Source organism: Lissotriton helveticus, chromosome 8 (genome assembly GCF_964261635.1).
Source record: "Lissotriton helveticus chromosome 8, aLisHel1.1, whole genome shotgun sequence".
In the NCBI taxonomy this organism is placed as follows: Eukaryota; Metazoa; Chordata; class Amphibia; order Caudata; family Salamandridae; genus Lissotriton; species Lissotriton helveticus.
The window spans coordinates 829,958,065-829,978,775 of NC_136069.1; the positions used below are offsets into that span (position 1 = coordinate 829,958,065).

The 20,711-nt window shown below is 45.5% G+C and overlaps 1 protein-coding gene across 1 annotated transcript in view; it reads right to left on the reverse strand.

Moving 5' to 3' along the window:
• Window positions 1-20,711, reverse strand: part of MOSPD2 (motile sperm domain containing 2) — a 474,812-nt gene that overhangs the window by 90,344 nt on the left and 363,757 nt on the right. The window contains exon 13 of the mRNA XM_078657641.1: window positions 10,263-10,392. Coding sequence (XP_078513767.1) covers window positions 10,263-10,392 — 130 coding nt within the window. The remainder of the gene's footprint in view (window positions 1-10,262; window positions 10,393-20,711) is intronic.

Genomic DNA, 20,711 nt, shown 5'->3' on the forward strand with positions numbered 1-20,711 from the left:
TCCAAATACTTATGTGGCTGATGTTTCAAGATCAGAAGGGAGTTCTATTTCCTGTTCACTTCCAAGATGACAACTTGGTCTTTGGTAGCAGTGGGAGGGAACTTAACAAATGGCTGACCAAAATGTTGTCCATGTTGAAACAGAGAGGTTTGACACTGCACTCTGACAAGTGCATGTTTTAGGAGATTGGTGTGGATTACCTTGGAAACCACATAAGTGCGACAGGCATGCAACCTAAAGTTAAAATCCTATATGCCATAGAGGAAGACCTACCCCCAAGAACAAGGACCAGCTAAAACATATTTCGTTTTTCTTTAGCATTATTCAAAGTTTGTCTCACACTTTGCCCAAAAATACACTGCCATTAAGAACCTTACTCAAAAAAGGGAGTCTGTATTTGTGGAGTGAGGCGTGCCAAAGTGCTGTGGACAAGATTAAGTATGACACAGTAGGTGCCTTCCTTTTAAAACCCTGTGACCTGCATGATTCCATCCATTAGCATTACTGATGTGAGCAATAATGCTTTTGGGGCTGTGCGGTTGTGAAAGAGAAGGGATGGTAGAGATGGGGTAATTGTATTTGCTTCCAGAGCACTACGGGGGTCTGAGATGACACACTCTAATATTGACAAGAAAGCAATGTCTTATAATGAGGCACTCAGAATTCTAAAATGATTGTGTGGAGTGTCCCAGTAGTCCTACAAATATGATCATAATCCGTTGATGGATGTCTTCAGCACAAATGGTGGAGAAAGCAATATGCTGAGAGTTGCCAAATTGCAGCAGCACTTGCAAGAGAATTATCATCATACTGAGTATATGCGTGGCAAGAGAAATATGGTCGAAAATATCTGTGTGCAACTGGAGATAGATGCTGACATAAGTGAAGGGAATTACGTACCCCCCCCTATTGTATCCTATCAGTGCCAAAAGGTGCCATTCTGCGGGATACTGTGTTATTACATGTCAAAATTTGGGTGACGGTTGGTCTAACGTGAAGAATGTAGGCGCATAGTATGGACCTTACGTACATCTTGCATCAGACTTCACATGTGACTAAGGTCTGTTGAGCAGGACAGACCAAATGGTTGTGTCAGTGGATTTCCTTGCTAGCCCCGCCAACCACTTCCCAGCTCTCCCCGTGCTGCTGCATCGCACTTGCTGCTGTCCTGTTCTTACTTTTTCTCATTTTTGAGTGCCTTCTCCTTGCTTTCCCCTCGTAAACACCCCCCCAAAAAAATCGTCAGTTGGCAACTTTGGCACCAAGACCCTCATGGGTGATTTGCAGCACCATATTAATCCTTGATTGATTGCTTTGATTCTCCTGTTCCCCGGTTTTTTGAGAGCCTTCTCCTTTCTTTTCTCTCATTTTCACTGCTTTCTCCTTGCTAACATCCTTGTTTTATTGAATGCCTGCTCCATGCTTTTACCTCGGTGTTAATGTTTTCTCCTGGTTTTTCTTCACTGATGTTCTGCTTGCCACCTTTTTCCCCGCCCGACACCTCCCAGCAGCCCACCCTCCTCCCAGGACCTACTTAATGGAGGCGGCAGCGCAACCCCATTGATCAGGCCCAGGCCCAGCTCTTCCTGTGCTACTGCACTGCTCTTGCTCCGGTCTTCTCCCTGCTTTCTCCCCCGCTTTGTGAGTGCCTTCTCTCTGCCTTTTCTTCATTTCACTGCTTTATCCCTCGTTTTTGAGTGCCTTGTCCTTTGCTCTCCCTTCGTTTTCAATGCTTTCTTCTTTTTTATTTTACCCAGGTTTTTTAAAACGCCTTTTCATTGCTTTCCCCTTGTTGCAAGTGTGAGAAGGTGGGTTGGTATATGCTGTCCACTATTTAAAGTGGGCACCTTGTACAAGTCCACACGACCCTTATGATGTCTGAGGTCAAATTCTAACACCTTACTGACTGAAGACCCTACCAACAGACTAACGGCAGAAATCAAGAATTTAGTGGAGGAAGCAAGTGCGGAGGGCTGGATTACACCACAAGAAGCCTCATTTTTGGTTACCAGCCATCCAGTGACTCCGTATTTCTACGCCCTACCTAAAATTCATAAACCCACTAGACCACCACCTGGACGACCTATCATTTCAGGCATTGGGTCCTTGTTGGAGTCACTCTCCACCTTTGTCGATTTCTTCCTGAGACCTTTGATGCGTGCTATGCCCACCTACCTCCAGGATACAAAGGACTTTCTGCGGTTACTGCCTGCAGTTGATTTCAACACCGATACTGACATAATGGTCAGTTTCGATGTCGAATCGCTCTATACGTGTATCCCTCAGGAGGAGACTCTGCTGACAGTTAGAGATCTACTGGAAACCCAAAATCTTGAAAGTATTACCCCTGTTAGCTTTATTATGGAGCTAGCCAGGATAGCCATGACCGAAAACTTTTTTCAATTCGAGGACTCACTATACCTTCAAACATCGGGTACCTCAATGGGGAGCGTCTTCGCCCCCAGTCTGGCGAATCTTTACGTCCATCACTTTGAGACACAGTCTGTACTTGACCGCAACAATCCGTTTTTTACACAAACGATATTGTGGAAAAGATATATAGACGACGTCCTGGTAGTGTGGCGTGGGGATATTACATCTATACTCTCATTCCAGACCTGGCTCAATGCCCAGAACCAATTTCTCAAATTCACCCTTGAGTACAGCGAGACAGAGCTTCCTTTCCTGGATTTACTCATGTTTCCGAAAGATGGCCACCTGGCCAGCAGACTGTACCGCAAACCTATGTCAAGGAACTCCTTGCTTCAATTTCATAGCCACCATCCACGCTCTTTGCAAGAGAATTTGCCCTTTTGACAGTTTCTTAGGGTGCGGAGAAATTGTTCTATAATGTGTGACTATGAAGATCTATCTAGGGACCTGAGCACTAAGCTGCGAAAACAGAACTATCCGAATGCTCTTGTACGCAAGGCAAGAAAGAGGGCCTCTAACAACCATCGCAAGGCTTTACTTGCCCCACCAGTTGTGAAAACTCCTTTAAAGAATCTGACTTTTGTAACTACTTTTAGTACAGCTTCCACACAAGTACAGAAAATAATCCGCAAAAATTGGCGGATTTTGAACACTGCTGGAGTGACTATCCCCTGCCCTTTGTTCGCCTTCAAGAGAAGCCAAAATCTGCGTGATGGTCTGGTACATACCAGGCCTCGCTCCTTCCCACAGGATTCTATCACTACTTTGTGGAATCTACCATCAGTTCAGGGCCATTATCCTTGTGGGGGTTGCTCTGTGTGTCCTCAAACTGAGAAGACTTTAACGGTCGACATTGGTACAGCACGCCCTTGGATTCTGAAACATCACACTAATTGTAATAGCGAAAAGGTGATTTAAATGATATCGTGTCCTTGTCCCCTTCGCTATATAGGAATGAACACGAGAAAAGTAAAGCTCAGGATACTGGAACACAAAAGCACTATTAGGCAAAATCGACAGGCAACACGCTTGACAAATCATTTCCTCACCATGAAGCACAATGTTGAAGATTTGAAGTGTGTAGTACTCGAAAAACCTTTCATTCCCCAGCATGTTAGTGATGTTTCTCACTATTTGTTTGTGAAGGAACAAAAGTGGATTTTTAAACTAAATTGTGTCACCGGAGGGCTAAACGATGAGATCCCGTGGGTCCAGATTTGATGATTATTACTGACAACTGTAGCAACTCATGGCTGTCATAAAATTTCTGTAGTTGTGAGTATCCAGTCTTCATAGATTGACAATTTCTACTCACAATAGCAACATATACAGTTTTATAAGAGTCAGTGACTCTGTTGTGATCCTTCTATGAAGGTTTTTTCCTTCTATGAGCTTTTGCTGTCCATCAACTAACTAAGGAGATGACGATCTTTTCCTCTCCCAATGATCTCCAATGGCAATTATCAACATCTCATTGGGCCATTGTGTGAATACTTCTTCTTCACTGGCCATCCACCTAACCAATAGCGAGCCTTAGCACTTGCAACGCTGCTCACGATCTACATTAGTAGTTCCCCTTACCGCGTTGTCATATTCTAAGATGGTTTTTCATTTTTTACATCGTTTCCATTCATAATGATTGTTTTCGTACTTTTGTTTTTTATACTTTGCAATTATGAAAACAAAATACCATGATAAAACGACCTTGGACGCCCCTCTTGGCTCTCATTGGACAATGGGGCTAATACTCCATCCCCATTGGCCAGCGCCTTAACCAATAGCGAGTGCTTACACACGCTGTAAACCTATCAGAGGTTGTGTTTCTACTGAGGGACGCCTCACGAGCAACGGTTTGTTTTCGGTCCGCTGGGATTCAATGAGGAGAGTCCCATACATTGCAGATGGTCTGTGCTCAATTGAAATTTTGCTCAATTGCAACTTTGCAAGTATGAAAATAAAACACCATGACAACACATGACCTTGGACGCCTCTCTTGGCTCTCATTGGACGATGGGGCTCATACTCCATCCCCATTGGCTAGCGCTATAACCAATAGCGAGTGCTTACATACACTGTAAACCAATCAAGAGGCCGCTTCTCTACTGTCGGTCTGTGCTTAATTGCAATTCCCTCTCAGGTCCGCCTAACCTGTATTTACACGGATCTCCCTGTCCGTCTAGTTACCTTCCCCTCGACTCAGAAGGGGCTTGAGGTACCGACGGACAGGTGAGTGTGCTAGAGGCTACAAACATGGGAGGCTTATACTCTTAACCCCATACTGTAACAGCTAGGTGGTTTACAATTTAAGTCTTGATGGCCACATTTTTATCTTGAGAAATTCGTTTTTAATAAGCTAAGTGACTAAAAACTAGTTATCTTGACTTGCAGTTCTCTCTTCATAGATCGGTTACCTAGTTTTTGCAGATCTCCTATTTGCTTAACCAAATAGGTGCCATTCAGGTTATTGAGCCTATTGTCAGGCCATGTTTGTTAAACAACTACAGACGCAAGCCGTCTTTTTCTTTTCACAAATTGAACTGATGAATGTCTTAACACCTTTCTGATCATCGGCTGGCTAGGCCAGCGAGGACTGCTGTTCTGCATTTCTGCCTTTCTGGAACACCAGGAGATCTATGAAATGGATCCATATCATACATAAGCTGATGTTATGATATTTTTCTCCTTCTTTCCAATTTCTTTAGAGCGGGGCCTCATTACCTGAGTGAGCGCCAGGCGAGGTGAGGCCACCCCCAAGTAAATTTTGGGTGAGTGATTACATAATGAACATTAACTGAGCAATGACTCTGTGGCTGCTATATGTCTCATTACATATGTTGTTTTCATATTTACACAATTGATATATGTGTCTGTCTTTACTATTTTTTGTGTTTTAGGAGCGGATTAATTTTTTACACACCATGACTTCATTTCCTACCACAAAGTATACACACGTATGGTAGGTTTATTGCTTTTGCATGGTATGTACTTGGTACTTTTTATTATTTTTCACAGTTGCAGTAGTGTTACAATAGGTCCTGAAGAAAGCCTTTTAGGCTGAAACATGTCGACCAACTAACTCATCTATGGATGGTAATATTTGGTTTCATCCATCCACACTCTGCTTTTAACCTGGTCAACATGGTGACCGCCAGAATAAAATTAGTCATTAGGCACCATGCTAGTCAATTTTAAATCACCACTTTCTATTTAGCACACACTTTCTTTGAGCACTGCAACTTTTTCATCTCTCACAGCTCATGATACACTGCTGTCTGGCTTTCCATCACTGGTGCATCCAATACTAGAGTTTCCTCACACTCTCCCAAGGTGAGGTACCTAGTGGATACCAGTTTGTATTCTAAAATCCCAGATGATGATGCTCCGCCAATGGGTGGGCTGATGGGTTTACTTTTCCTATTTCTTGTTCTTCCCCCTTTTCCACACTTATAGTTCATACATACACTCTTCCAATAGAAAACAGACACTTTCTAGCCAATATAGACCGATAGCACCCCTTTGTGTTTCTTACTGAGGTCAAAGATAACCTTTATTGAAGTCGTTGGTCACGGAAAGGGCATTACAGAACGTTGCCCTGCAGGTGGAGGCGGGATCTTGTGGAGCTGATAATTTTGATGTTGTCAATATGGATGGGGGGTAGGGGGGGGGAGAGCCAGGGTAAGTGGGTATTCACTTGTGACTTGCCAGCTGTGTTTTTGTCGGTTAAAAATGCAAATACATTTTTTTTTTAAACTTAAAAACTGGGGTGAGCAAAAGACCAATCGATTTAACCCAGATCTCTTGACTGGGGGTGAATGTTTGATTTGTTCAGCATTCCGTCCATCATTTGTTTGTGCAGCATTTATCCAAGTGAAGGCAGATTCACCAGGGGACAGTTAGGCCATTAGAATGAAGGAGTGGTGGCAAGCCTTGTGTTCAAGAATGTTAGGCTCTGGAATACGTAAAGGCAGAGTTGGTCAATAGTTGGGGAAAGTTGTTGGTGCATCAAAGACATTAAGGGTTGTAGTGTCTCGGCGGGTGGCCAGGAGTTTTGTGAGGGTGCGTCAATTAGTAAAGCCACTGGTGCGTGCCTTGGTCCTTTTAGTAGAGCCATGGGTGCTTGTGTCAATCGGAGTGACCAACTTACGTTGGAGTGGGTCTCCGATGCATGTGTCCTGATCATCCCCATCCTTCTCTCTGACTTCCTGTCCCCAAATCCCAGAAGTTTTGTCGCCAAGCAGCATTGACTATTTACTTTCTGTGCAGTTCAGCTAGCTTCTGGCCCCATTACTATGAGTAGATGCATTTGTTTACCTGGTGGGGTTGATGAGTAAAGAAAACTACATCTATTTGTTTGCTGTTAGGGACATGATTAATGTGTATGGTGAACAAGCCAGGGATGGAAAACCTGTGAGCTTGATACTTCCTCCAATAAAGCAACATTTTCTCCACTGAAGAAGAAAAAAAGATAACCTTTATTGAAAGCTATCCTAGTGGCAGCTATGGAGAGCAGCCTTCAGCCTTAATGTTGAAGGAATGTAAAGCAGCTTATTTTACCAGAATATCACCTCCCAAATGAAAGGAGAACTACACAGTGTGTATAAAAAATATGTATCTATTAATATAACACTCTCTACTAGTCTCTATGTGAGACTAGGGCACAAAGCACACAATACTGAATCAATAGAACATTTGTAAATAGCACAATACACAGCGGGCTCCAGGGGGAGACCTAACATTATACTAAAAAAATGGTAGAACAACAACAACTTAACTAGAAACAGTGCCTAGAGCACGTAGAATCGCTGGGACCCCAAGGAACCACCCAGAGGAGTGACACAGGGAGCACGTATGCAGTGAGTTAACACAGATGCATGCTCCGTACAACGCTATAGGAAAGTCGCGGTTGGAAAATTACAAGTTAAGGACAATTCTAAGAGGACTTCGAGCGAAACCTTTGGAATATAGAAGGTTCTAAGGTCAACCCACCAGTGAGTACCGAGGTACCCATGTTACCTATCCCAGAGGAGCCGGGTGCATAGGGGTCAAGTGGTGTTGGAAAGCTTCATCGTTTTCAATGTAGAGCTGCAAAAAAGTACTGCTGCCAGGATGGCGCAGAGTGTCCGGTGGAATCCAAGCCTGAATTCAAGGTGAGAGGAACCTAAAATCAGAGGGGACAGAGTCTGGGTCACTTCTGGTGACCAAGGGCTCGGTAGTCGAATGCCCACCGATGTCGGGTGATTTAGGTACAAAGTAGGTTTGCATGTCTCTGCAGCCACGGGGACCAAGAGACATCTAGGATGACCAGAATCCGGAGGTGAGCTGTCCCACGAAGGATGTCGAGAGCTGAGGGGTCGATGTCCAGCTGAAGCACCAACAAGCATTGGCAACTGCACCCAACACAGTAAGAGGAAACAGGTTAGGGTGTGGACCAGCAAGGTCCAGGGGACTCTCCATGCAATGGGGAGTCAGGGCACGTCTGGAGCAACAAGATAAGTCCAATAATTCACAAGGTGACCCTTGCCAGAACCCACAGGCCAAAGGACCAGGGTTCGCGAGGAGACCTCAAGCAAGTCTGCAAAGCACCAGCCCACAGGACACTCGGAGAGTGGAGGCCGGAAATCTTCGGTGCACATACTGACCCAGGTCAGGACTACACGGAGTCCAAAGCACAGGCTAAGGAATCATCACTAAGCATATGCAACTGCAAAAATACGCAGTGCACGGGGATCCGGGTAGCACAGTCCCCAGGAGAGATACTGATCTCAGAATTGCTGAGAGAGCAGATCGACCTCTAGGACCTTTTGGAACCCACCTCCTGTGTTGCTGAAATCTTCAGAGCCCTCAGGAGCTTGGGAGAAGCAAACCAGGTAGATGCGTTTAGGTGCCTGCTTTTGCAGCGGAGTAACTCCTTTACTCCACAAGGAGATTCTTCAGTCGTCCAGCGTTGTGCAGGCAGTCAAAGTACTTGGTTTCGTCTTCGCAGAATCTTGCCCAGGTAAAATCTAAAGCCCTGTGATCAGGTAACCCACTTTATACCCACGGGAAGGGGTTGGATAGATTCTGTGGACCTTCCTATGGGAGGGGCAGGACAGAGGGGTGGCTACACCCATTGTCCTTTGTCGAGTTTCACGCCAGAGCAGGACCCAATGGCTCCCAGAACTGGTCTGAGCTGGACTATGCACAGGGACACCAAATGTGCCCCCAGTGCAGACTTTCTGGCACTCAGAGAGTGCACCCACCCAGCCCCAATACACTTACACCTACCTGTGACAGGATGCCTATTGTCATGCCTTCCTCTGTGCGAGCTTGGCTCAGCAGCAGGAGAGCAGAGCCTTGTGTGTGGCTGGCAGCATCCAGTTTGTGCTGCCCAGGTCAAGAAAACTGGTACCGGGTAGACCAGTGATCCACAGTAGTGGTTCTAGAAGGGTGGAATCATACCTCTCACACTAGTTACTGGTGTTGAGGTATGATTCCAAGGTATTTGACATTATACACAACATGTTTCTAAGAAGCCATTTTAAAGTTAGCATTTACCGCAAGGATATAATGCACTTAAACCTATATATCTCGCTGCATCACAGACAATCCCGGAGAATGGTCTCCGAAGGTTGCAGAGGAGCTCTGCACATGCAGGGGCACCCTCTCACATAAAACCCAGCACCCTGCCTTCAGGATTGTTAAGCAAAACACACAAGATGATGGACGGAATGTTGCACAATGGCAAAACATTCACCCCAATCACAGTTCTGGGTTTAATCCATCGTTATTTTGCTCACCAAGCCACCCCAGCTCAGACATGGCCATATGCAAATCAGTCTTGACCCTGTGCCTCATGGGAACAGTCCAGACCGAACTGCCAAGCCATGTCTTTCCTGGACCGGAATCAAGCATCCGAGGACCGGTTTCTGGCTATCAGCCTTTTTAAGCCAGGCTAGCTTGACTCCAGTGGCATAGGGAGCACGGGACCCACGTCTGGGCATACCCTTCCCACATAGGGTGAACAGCAAAATACACAAGATGGACGGAATATTGCACAATGGCAAATCAATCACCCCCAGTCACAGATCTGGGTTTAATCCATCATTATTTTGCTGACCAAGCTACCCCGAGGAAAGTGCCTGTGGTATGTTGCAAAGGATGTTGCGTAAAGCCCATTGAGCTGACCCAATTTTCATTCGTTAGCTGCAGTTCTTACGAATGATCAGGTCCACTGTAGGGCGATTAAAGCCATTCTGGTCTACTCCTTCCACCTTCCTATCAAAATTTCATGATAAACAATGTTATAAGCTGCCAAGAGGTCTAGTAGTAGCAGCACTGCAAGCCAGTCTTCTTACTGTGGTTGGGAGGCCCTCATGTATGAGGACTAGTACCATTTCTGTTCCTTCTATGTTTTTTTAGAAGCAGATTGTCAATATTAGACGAGAGTGTGGGTGGAATTCCATCTAATTCTAGAGCTACTTTGGGAAAACTTTGGTTATTTTCAGGATTGGGGTGATTATGGCATGCTTTCTTGGTGTTGGGACCTCTCCCTTTAGAAAAGAAGCATTCCCTAAATCTGCACTGTCTGAGGTGAAAGCTAAAAAGAACTCTGATGTATGCTTCGGGGCAAGGTTCTACGGTTTGTATTCTCTTACTTTATGGTCTAGCTTAATGGCCTCTAAAGCATACAAAGGATCATTTATTGGGCGTCTACTACACACAGCTATCAATGATATAAAGACAAGATGACAATCATAGTAACATTTTAAACAATATTGGTTTTAAGCAAATTATGAGCAGGTCAAACACATTTTGTGAACATGCACTAGACGTGGGTTGAAAAAACGTACCTATGTTCCATCACCAGATTTCTGGGAACCTCTTTCCAAAACTGCGACAGCTCTTGTGATCCCGTTCCGGAAGACTGGTCCATTTCTGCTGCCATTACCAAGAAACGGTCCTGGGGTGAAGCAGCAAAGCCTATCAGAAGAAAAAAGTGTTACAGCCTTTCTTATGCTATTATCAGGGAAAATAAAAATTACAAATGTATACCATGATGAGCTGTGTGTGACAGTCAAATTTGAGGACTCACATGCACCCTCATTGTATTAAGTACTGAAAATGAACACATCCCCCTCTACAGATGCGCCTTTAATCATGGTGTCCTAAGTTGACCGTACACCGAAAAATGTGGGGCACTTTGGTCTAATGCCCCCACAACTTTCTTTGTCAACTCCTAATGTTGCTTACTTGTATTCCCATATACTTGGTTATATTTTTTATGGTCTATGCTTTGTTACCTCACAACCAGATGCCTACCCCATGCTAGGTTTCATATTTTAAATAGTTGACCCTATCATTACAAAGAAGAGGGGTCAATGTCCTGCCTTTTGAGAAGAGAGATTTTTGGGTGTTTCCAGGATGCACTCCTACTATGCTAGGCAGGTCAAACGTTGTATGAGAACAATAAATACAATGCTCTGCCAAACCCTTTCAAGGGCCGCAGGCAGGGATTTCTGGGCTCCAACCGCAGTAGTTGAGGTTGATAGCCACCAGAGCCCTTGGGCCCGTCCTACTATGGCACTGCCAACTGGGCCAAGTACAACATGTTCCACATTTGAGTCTCAGGGTTCAAGGGCACACAGTCAAAGTCGTTTCAGAAAGGTAGTGCGTGAGATAACTGCTCAGAACTCAAACGTCAACCAGCAGACAAGAATATATTGTCCAACCAAGAGCATATCCTTTAGTTAAAAAAAAAGTACTTTAATCTTGAAACAAAACAAAATTCTACACAGCTGATATGTAATTGAAATTATAAGGCAGTAATATTGGCTACGATCTGAATACAGTAGAAATAGGTATTAATTAGGCATATGAGCAGATTATTTCAAGTTATCCTAATGATCAGTTGCAAAACTCAGTTTATTTAACCACAGGAGACGTTCTGGACCTTGCATTACCAAGGTTAGACCTAGCCCCCTGCACACACGCTAAATTAGTATTTCTCCAGAGCCAAATAAAAAGTTAGAATACGAGTTGCACGTGCAGTCAGACAATCTCGTACCACGCAGGAGACATTTCCATCCTAACACACTCCCACTTAATTTAGGGGATTAAAGCAAGCCTGCAAAATCCCTCACTATTGTTACAGACGGAAGATCTTCTGGTGGATCCCCACCGAGACCAGGAAGACCGTCACCCAGGCCCTCGTCACCAGCCGACTGGACTACGGCAACGCCCTCTACGCCGGCACCACCGCCAAACTCCAGAAGAGACTCCAGCGAATCCAGAACGCCTCAGCCAGACTCATCCTCGACATCCCACGAACCAGCCACATCTCCGGACATCTGAGAGACCTTCACTGGCTCCCCGTCAACAAAAGAATCACCTTCCGCCTCCTCACCCACGCGCCCTACACGACCAAGGCCCGAGCTACCTCAACAGCCGGATCAACTTCTACGCTCCCAAACGCCACCTCCGATCAGCCAACCACGCCCTCGCCGCCGTCCCCCGCATCCGAAGATCGACGACAGGAGGAAGGTCCTTCTCTTACCTGGCCGCCAAGACCTGGAACTCCCTCCCGACCGACCTCCGCCTGACCCAAGACCACCTCTCCTTCAGGAAGAAGCTGAAGACCTGGCTGTTCGAGCAGTAGTGGCACCCCCCCTCCCCCAGCGCCTTGAGACCCTATGGGTATGTAGCGCGCTCTATAAGTGTCATTGATTGATTGATTGATTGATTGACAGAGACACTCTAGAACTAGTGAACCATAAACAAGGCATTTATGAAAGAAGTACTTAAATGGCTCCAGCCATGCGGATGAAAAACAAACGTTGACCCCTTGTGGACTTGACTTTTACAGTGGGTTTATTCCCAGACTTTTTGGCCTCCTGTTTTTGTTGGTATCAGAACTCTGGGCACTTTACCACTGCTATTCCGTGCTCTCCATGTAAATTGTGTTTAAGGGTTGGTGAGTTCATGGTTGGCATATTTGATTTACTGTTCAGTCCCTAGCTAGTACAGAGCACAGTGTGTGCCCAGGGCCTGTAAATAAAATGCTGCTGGTGGGCATGCAGCACTGATTGTCCAAACCACAAGAGCAGCCTGTAAATGTAACTCAGACTTACCAGACTTGTTTGTGCAAAGTTTGGTACTGCCATGTCGAATTTGCAAGTGCAGCCACGTACCAGGCCCTAACCTTCCCTTTTCTTACATGTAAGATACCTTTAAGGTTCGTCCAAGATAGCCCCATGGGCAGGGTGAAGTGTATGTGAAAGGTAGGACATGTACTGAAGTGTATGACATTAATGATAGTGAAATACAGTGTATTTTGTTTTTCACTACTGAAAAGCTATCTGTCCCATAGGATAGGATGGGAGTTTATTTATAATATGGTATAAATATAACTTCCCATTGGGACAACATATATAGACGGAGTTTAGTATGCCTGAGCGCAGAATATGAAATGCATCTTTTAGGAAAGATAATTTTTATATTATGTGTTTGAAAATAACACTTTTAGAAAGTGGGTATTTTCTTGCTTAGCCATCCTGTGTGCCTCGGCTGGTTTGTGGATTGACTGCTTGGTTTAGGAGTGACAGGGGCTGGAGATGTGCACTCTCTCAGACAGCCACTGGGGGGGCTGGGGGGGGGTTGATGTGTGTACTGCCTTTACTGAATGAGTAAGGGCGGGCTGAATAGACCTGGGCTGCATTCAGAGTGGTGGGAGAAGTTTTTACTAGCACCTGAATAGGCCTGGTCTGCATATAAAGTGGTGGGATGAGAATTCCCTTGCACCTGAATAGGTCCTGTCTGCCTTGGACAATGCTGTCTCCAACTCCTGCCAGGAAACAGGGCCAGAGAGGACACAACTGGTTTGGACTAAGCACAGACACTCTCTGCCTGACAGAACAAAGGAATTTTGAGTATAAATATTGAGGCCAAGAGCCCAGAACTTTAGAACTCGCTGGAATCCAGGAACCTGCCAAGAAGAAGAGCTGCCAGGAGGAGTAATGCCCCTTTTCTGTGGTGTTGCTTTGTTGAGTTGGCCTGCATTTACTGCTTCTGCCTTGGTCAGTGACAGGACTGGACTTCCTTTACTTGTGCTGAGTATCTCCAAGGGCTTGAAGTAAAGCTTGCCTCCTGTTCTGAAGTCTCAGGGACTACAAAGACTTCACCAACCTCTGGGTACCGCTTCTGGAACCGCTGTTTCAGTTGGCACAGAGAAGGGAGAAGCAACCGACTCAGTCACTGACTCCGTCGCTGACTATGTGTCCTGAAGGCACCGCCGCATCTCGCACTACCACCCTGGTCTCACCGACGACCGCCGCCGAGCCACTGCTTGCACCGTGACCTTCAGGCCATTGCACACTGCAATGCATCGCTTCAATTCTCCACCCTGGTCTCACTGATGCAGTTGCTGCCTGTCGACTTCGACACCTGTGACCGCATCATGTCTGGGGACACTGTCCGTAAGCTTCATGATGGACCGCCATGTCCCGCATAGCAGACTGGGCCGACCAACGCCCTTTCCCGCCAACCAGCTCTGTCTCTTGCACCGCATCCTGCCAGCACTTCATCGAGCACAGCCTCGAGCATAAGCCTTGGTTTCACCAATGCCGTCTGGATGATCGTCACAGAGCCGCTGACCTCACCTCATCGTGAGAACACTGCACCGTGCACCGCTTCCATTTTGCAACGCAACCCTGACGGTTGCCCTGACCAGCTCGCACCAACGTGCCAGCCGCAACGAGAAAGGTACTTTTCACGATTGTGTCCACGCTTCAGCTGGCCCGTACCCACACGGTCGGCTGGAAATGTTAGTCTCTGTTTTCAGCATCGCGGTAGCCCCGGACGGAGCTACTGACTCTGGAGAACTGTGTTTTTGAGGATATTTCTGCAATTTTAAGGATATCTTGCAACGTATACATTTTTAGGTACAGTATGTTGGATTCTTATCGTTTTGGTCTTGTTTTTGATAAATATAAATTTTGGATATTTTTCTAAACTGGTGCGGTGTCCTTTTGTAATGTTTTCACTGTATTACTGTTGGTTATGTGCAAATGCTTTACACACTGCCTCTGAGATACGCCTGCCTGCTCGTGCCAAGCTACCCAGGGGGTGTGTAGGGGTTATTTAAGTAGTGTATCCCTCTTATCCTGACTAGAAGGTCGGGCCCCTACTTGGATAAAGGTGCAAACCATTGCCAACTAGAGACCCCCATTTCTAACAGTCTTCGATTCTGTCAAGTCCCTAGTTCCCTGCCTAACCAGGTACAGTAAATAACCCAGACACAATACCCTGGCAGGTTCAGGGAAATCTGCTAACTACTTGAGGGAATCCTAGCCTCAGACAGTTTGGGTGAGGTAAAGTGAGAAACCTACACCTTTCCTCAGAAAGATAGGGAGCATTTACCAATCCAACAACGCCAAATCCCCAACCAGTCCTGTCTTTTAGGTGGCTTTGTTAAGGGAGGTGAGGAGTAATCTTAATCACATCAACCCTTTGGATGAGACAGGCCACACTTGGAAAAATAAGTAAATTCTGTTTCATAGAATCTAGACAGAATAAGCAGTTACAGCACCCACCCTTCGAGGGAGGGTGAAAGAAAACAGCAAACCATTAACAGAGAGTCCTCTCACCAAGACGACCAAACCTATAACAAGTGCTCACCACAACGGACCACTTACAATTGCAACTAGAGGCTGATTTCACAGGCTCACAATCACAACACACAAGGATATTTTTGACATGCACATTCATTCAATCCAGCTTTGCCTCAGGTATTATTCTTTTATCCTTTCTTCAAACCAAACCTGCAAAAGGATGGTCAGTCATACTTCTTCAATATCGATAATCTTGACTTAAAAAAACATGCATATCATCTTCCATGACTTTCGTACCTCTTTTGTGATAATGTTCGCAGGCATGTGGCAGCACCACATGTGCATGTAGGACCCTGCCTTTTGGAGAACAGACCCAAACCCTGACAGAAGAAAATATTTCCTAATTCCATTCTGTGGATAGCACAACACACCTATTCTCAAAATGCTCAGAAATAAAAACACACTAAATCTCATGTACTCAACCCTAATTTTCAGGTGTCAGGGTGACGAGTCTAATTATGCTGACAATTTACAGTACATGTCATCACAAAACTGGCAACACATCAGACACCTACTGATTTACATCAACAAACAATGCACTCTGCACCCTAGCTTGAGAGAGTGGGGAGAAGAAAATATAAAGACAAATAGTCTCGCAGACCATTACTATGTCTGAGCTTGTAATACGAATAGAGTAAACATGGGAGTAAGTAGCCTCATCAGGATTAAGGCATGTGCGTCAGGATTAAGGCATGTGCGGGAATACCAAAGCTCAGGACGACCTGAAAGAGTAAAGGGCATCGGAGGAAGGGCATTTATAGGCCCCGTCTTATTTAGGGGGGATGGCGTATGTCCTTTTTTAGGTCGAAGCCTAGTGTAAGACTGCGCACATGCGCAGTCTCGCTGGTGAGATTTAGTGATATCAGGGGATATTCACTAGCGGGCTTTAAGCCCCGCCCCTCTTTTCCATTGGCTGGCGTCACCGTTTAGGGTGAACGGTGGCCAGCCATTGGAAGAGAGCGTCCTCCGACGTACACTTTTCTCTTTTAGAGCCGTCCCACTTGGACGGGCTGCCCTGACTGACTGCTGGCGTAAAATGTTTGTTATCTTCTTTATGGGGCGAAACAAATGGCCCCAAAAAGAAGATAACAAACCTTTTACGCCAGCAGGAAGTCAGGTTGAGTCAGTTCAAGTGGGACGGACGAAAAAGAGAAAATGACGACATCATGGCGAGCGCTTGTTCTTGTTACTGTTCGCCGCCAAGGAACAATAATTAAAAAAAAATCCCCACACCCTATGAGAAAACTTCCTGAATCATTTGTTTTTTTGTTTTTCAGAAACAAACATCCACTTTGAGAGTTAGTTTCTGAAAAAAACACAAAATGTAGAAGTTGAGTGAATGGTTGTCAAAACTGATGGCAGCCATGAACCAAACTTTTAGTGCCTTGAAGGAAACCACTGTGACAGCAGTTCCTTTCACAGTACATATACAACCATAAGTGTAATCCGTCAGGGTGGCAGAGGAAATGTCCTTCATCACCGTAACAGACTGTGTACAGTCTGCCAAACCCTAAATCAGACCCTCAGTCTTGCCCTCCTAAGTTTTTCAAACAACCTTCACTTTCCAACCCATTTCTCAGGCAGCTTTTTTCTGGTAATTGGTACTTTTTTTTTTACCCCACTGCAGGCATTTCAATAACATCATCATTATCCAAAGACCAGAAAAGAAGTTGGATTCATTCAGTGCCTCCAAGTTTCATTACGGTAATGTCAATTGGACACCAAGTCAGTGGTTCTAAGAACAGAAGGGGGATGTGGTGTGGTGTCTAAGCTGACGACTCAGGAACCTAGGTTCTAAGCTGGGTTGCAGAATGTGACTGCAAATCTAGTGATATTGGGAAGACCGCTTATCTGTGCCAATTGATGTACAGCGCTCTACTGCTACCAACTAGGTCTGCACTACTTACATAGGAGTACAACAATAATTAACTGGAATTTGACTTCGCATCCTCTTGGAGACAGATCTTCACCTCAAAACCTACTGACCTATAAAAACAAATTCTAACCTCATTATGGTCTAGGTGGCAGATGGTACTATACAAATACAGCTAGTAAATGCAAAAATGTCTATTTCCATCAAACAGCACCGGCGAATTTCGATTTGAAGTTCACAAAAGTACTTGTGACGTCTTTAAAAAGTGGTTGCCTCAGAACAGAGAATCCTATATAAGGCTGAAAGCAATGCTTAGTCTAATCTGGTCCATCAAGCAGCATGGCAGTAGAGAAAAAAAGAAGGGGTCACAAACTGTTTAGCGAATACACTACTAATAAAATCAAATAAAAAAATAAAGATTTATTGGAAGCCACGTTTATTTTAATTAATGAACATTTATTTTAATTAATAAGCATAAGAGTTCCTACTCTATAGAGACATACCATCACAAGTCTAGCAGCAAATAAAAACTGCATGTGATGTAACTAAGCCATTATTCTGCCTAACAGTGAAAACGAGTAGTCCCTTTAGCGCATTCTCTGCGATCTCCCATTCTATAAAGGCACAACAAATTAGAAACCAAAAAAGGAAGAAGCAAATTAATTATTAAGTCAAGCTCCATGGAGAATGTAGACCTTCTCTGGGCTAGGCCTAGCAATGCACAGCCACTCCTGTGTACAGGACCATCTACGCCACCATTGCCCTGCTCCAGGGGAACCATTCTTCCATACCCAGCACTCTACCCCCGAGAGCCTGGTGGTCCACGCTTCCACATCCAAGATGAACCCTTGTGTGCTCCTTACCACACTGCCGGATAGGGAATCCAAGAGCCTGGATATATTTGGGGATATCATTTTTTATTCTACCTGCATTGCAGTGTGGTCAGTGAACACCACATGCTTATTGGGGCAATATTCCCATTCTGTATGGGATTCGGTTGTACAAGTGCTGCCTTTTGTCTTGAAGATTGTCCGTTCTCCCACACATTTGCAAATAGTAGACATGCAGCAAAGTTCACTATTCACTGCAGATTGGATACCACCAACTCGCTGGACAGAGTGATTGTTTCCATGGTGGCCCTTGTTGGTAGAGTATTGAAATCCCATATGGCCAATTTGCCAGTGTAAATCCAGTCGGTATCCGTCCCAACCAAGGGGACGGGGAGAAGGCCTAGATTTGTGGCACTTTTCCTGCACCTCGTCCGATGATTTGGACCAGCACAGAAAAATAGAAGTGCTCCTCAACTTCTAGGACTCCTTTTGTGTGGATTACCTAAATTTGTCCTGCATTGCGATGATGACAGGAATGAGCAACTCAGAGAGTGGTCCAGTGGCGTAGCTAGGCCCCTAAGTTTGCCGCCCAATGCAGGTAAGAGGCGGGGGATGCCTGGCCGACAGAGTGACTTGTTCTCTGGAAGACACTACTTGCTCACCTCTGCTGCACCCAAAAAGAATGCCACCCAGGACGGCATGCCGGACCACAACTCCCCCCCCCCCACCACCCACTCCCCTGCAACGCCATTGGAGCAGTCCTGGGAATTCCTTCATGACCTAGAGCGAAGTTGTGTGTTGAGTGGCCAGGAGCTCATTTCTCCCACATGGATGGCCTTTTAATGCATAGTCTTGCACTCTGATCAGGCCTTGGAGTTGTGGTACGGCTCTAGGCATCCAAGGCACACCAAGAGAGGGGTCTGTCACAGACATCTGCCTGTGACAGGCACCAGAAGGCTTAGCACCATTTTATTTTAGGGGACATAGTCAAAACAATATGAGAAAAGGCACACTGGTGTAGAATTGTTGATGAAAAGTCCCAAAAATCGAGTAAAAAAATGGCTGAGGGGAGCTCAATCTGGATCCGTGTTGATGGCGTGGAACTTAAGTGAGCGCGGTGGGGTAATGTCTATATAGCCACCACGCACATCACTTCCAGCGCAGACAACGACACGTGGAGCCAAATGACCCCACCAACTAGCACACATGATAGCTGTTTAGAAAATGTTCTGGAACTAGAATGATGGCTGTGGAATATTCTAGGGTAAGGAACCTGCGGCTAGAAGTCTTTATCGGATAGGGTACCTAATAATCTCGACATATGGTGACTCTTCTGTACATTGTGAGTTTTTTTGCACATGTCTGACCTAAGTGAACATTGGTTAGCAGGAATATCGACTTCCAAACTTGAATTGTAAATATGCTGTCCGATTCATCGTAATAATTGTGAATGTTTTTCAAATTGTGGTCATAAAATGTTTTTTATCTGAAAGAAAGCCAGAGAGGTCTATGGTTTCTGCCACCAGACTGTTCTGGGAGAATTTTCTTTGCTCTTCTGGATGTGGGGGGCAGGAGCAGGCTGAAGAATGCGAGCCAAGAAGAGTAATCCTGCTGGGAACATTCTGACAAACCTATTTCGTAAAGTGTTGTTTGCAGAGCTTTCCTTCCTCTGGTAGCAACTTGCTGTTAATCACTACGGAAAGTAAAATATGCAGAGCTGTACTATTCGGAGACTGAATCCTTCAAGGACTTTTTTGTTTGCACCTCGTTAATATGCACCTGATTAAGATAATTTACTCTGTCTGTTTGTGTTAAAGCCCTAATTAGAATGCAACCGCATATTTGGAATTTGAACAGACATATCAAAATTAAGACAACATAATAAGACCTGAAACAGCCTACAAACTGATTTAATTAACATTGCTGGTATTCAATCTTAGTGTTTAATATTAACTCTGAATTCAAAGTAAATGTCGTAAAATGTCACCATAATATAAACAATGAAGAGTAAAGAGCTGAAATTAGGTATTTCTTGGCAAACTCTTTTATATATTTTCTCACAGGCACCTACAGCTCAGCTGCGGGGAGAGTGCAGTTCACAGGGAGCCTTTACTATAAATTAGATCAGTCTAGGTGTGGGATAGCCTGATATCAGGGAATCTGATTTCAGACCTACAAGTGACTGCTTGTGCAGTATGGATTGTCTCTCTGCTCCCAACCAGAACCCCCCCTCACCAACGAAACCAGCATCTCCAATGCCTGCGACTTTATTCTCTTTGGTTTGATGCAGTCTAAAAGTACCATGACCATCAATCAATCAATCAATCAATCAATCATAGCATTTGTATAGCGCACTACTCACCCGGCGGGTCTCAAGGCGCTTTGGGAGGGGGGGTCCGCTATTGCTCGAACAGCCAGGTCTTGAGTTGCTTCTTGAAGGTGAGGTGGTCTTGGGTCAGGCGGAGGTGGGTCGGGAGGGAGTTCCAGGTCTTGGCGGCCAGGTAGGAGAAGGACCTTCCTCCTGTTGTGGCTCTTCGGATGCGGGAGACGGCGGCGAGGGCGTGGCTGGTTGATCGGAGCTGGCGTGTGGGAGCGTAGAAGTTGAGGCAGCTGTTGAGGTATCTCGGGCCTTGGTTGTGTAGGGCTTTGTGTGCGTGGGTGAGGAGCCGGAAGGAGATTCTCTTGTTGACCGGGAGCCAGTGCAGGTCTCTTAGGTGTCCGGAGATGTGGCTGTGTCGGGGGATGTCGAGGACGAGTCTCGCTGAGGCGTTCTGGATTCGCTGGAGTCTCTTCTGGAGCTTGGCGGTGGTTCCGGCGTAGAGGGCGTTGCCGTAGTCCAGTCGGCTGGTGACGAGGGCCTGGGTGACCGTCTTCCTGGTCTCGGTGGGGATCCACCGGAAGATCTTACGTAGCATGCGCAGGATATTGAAG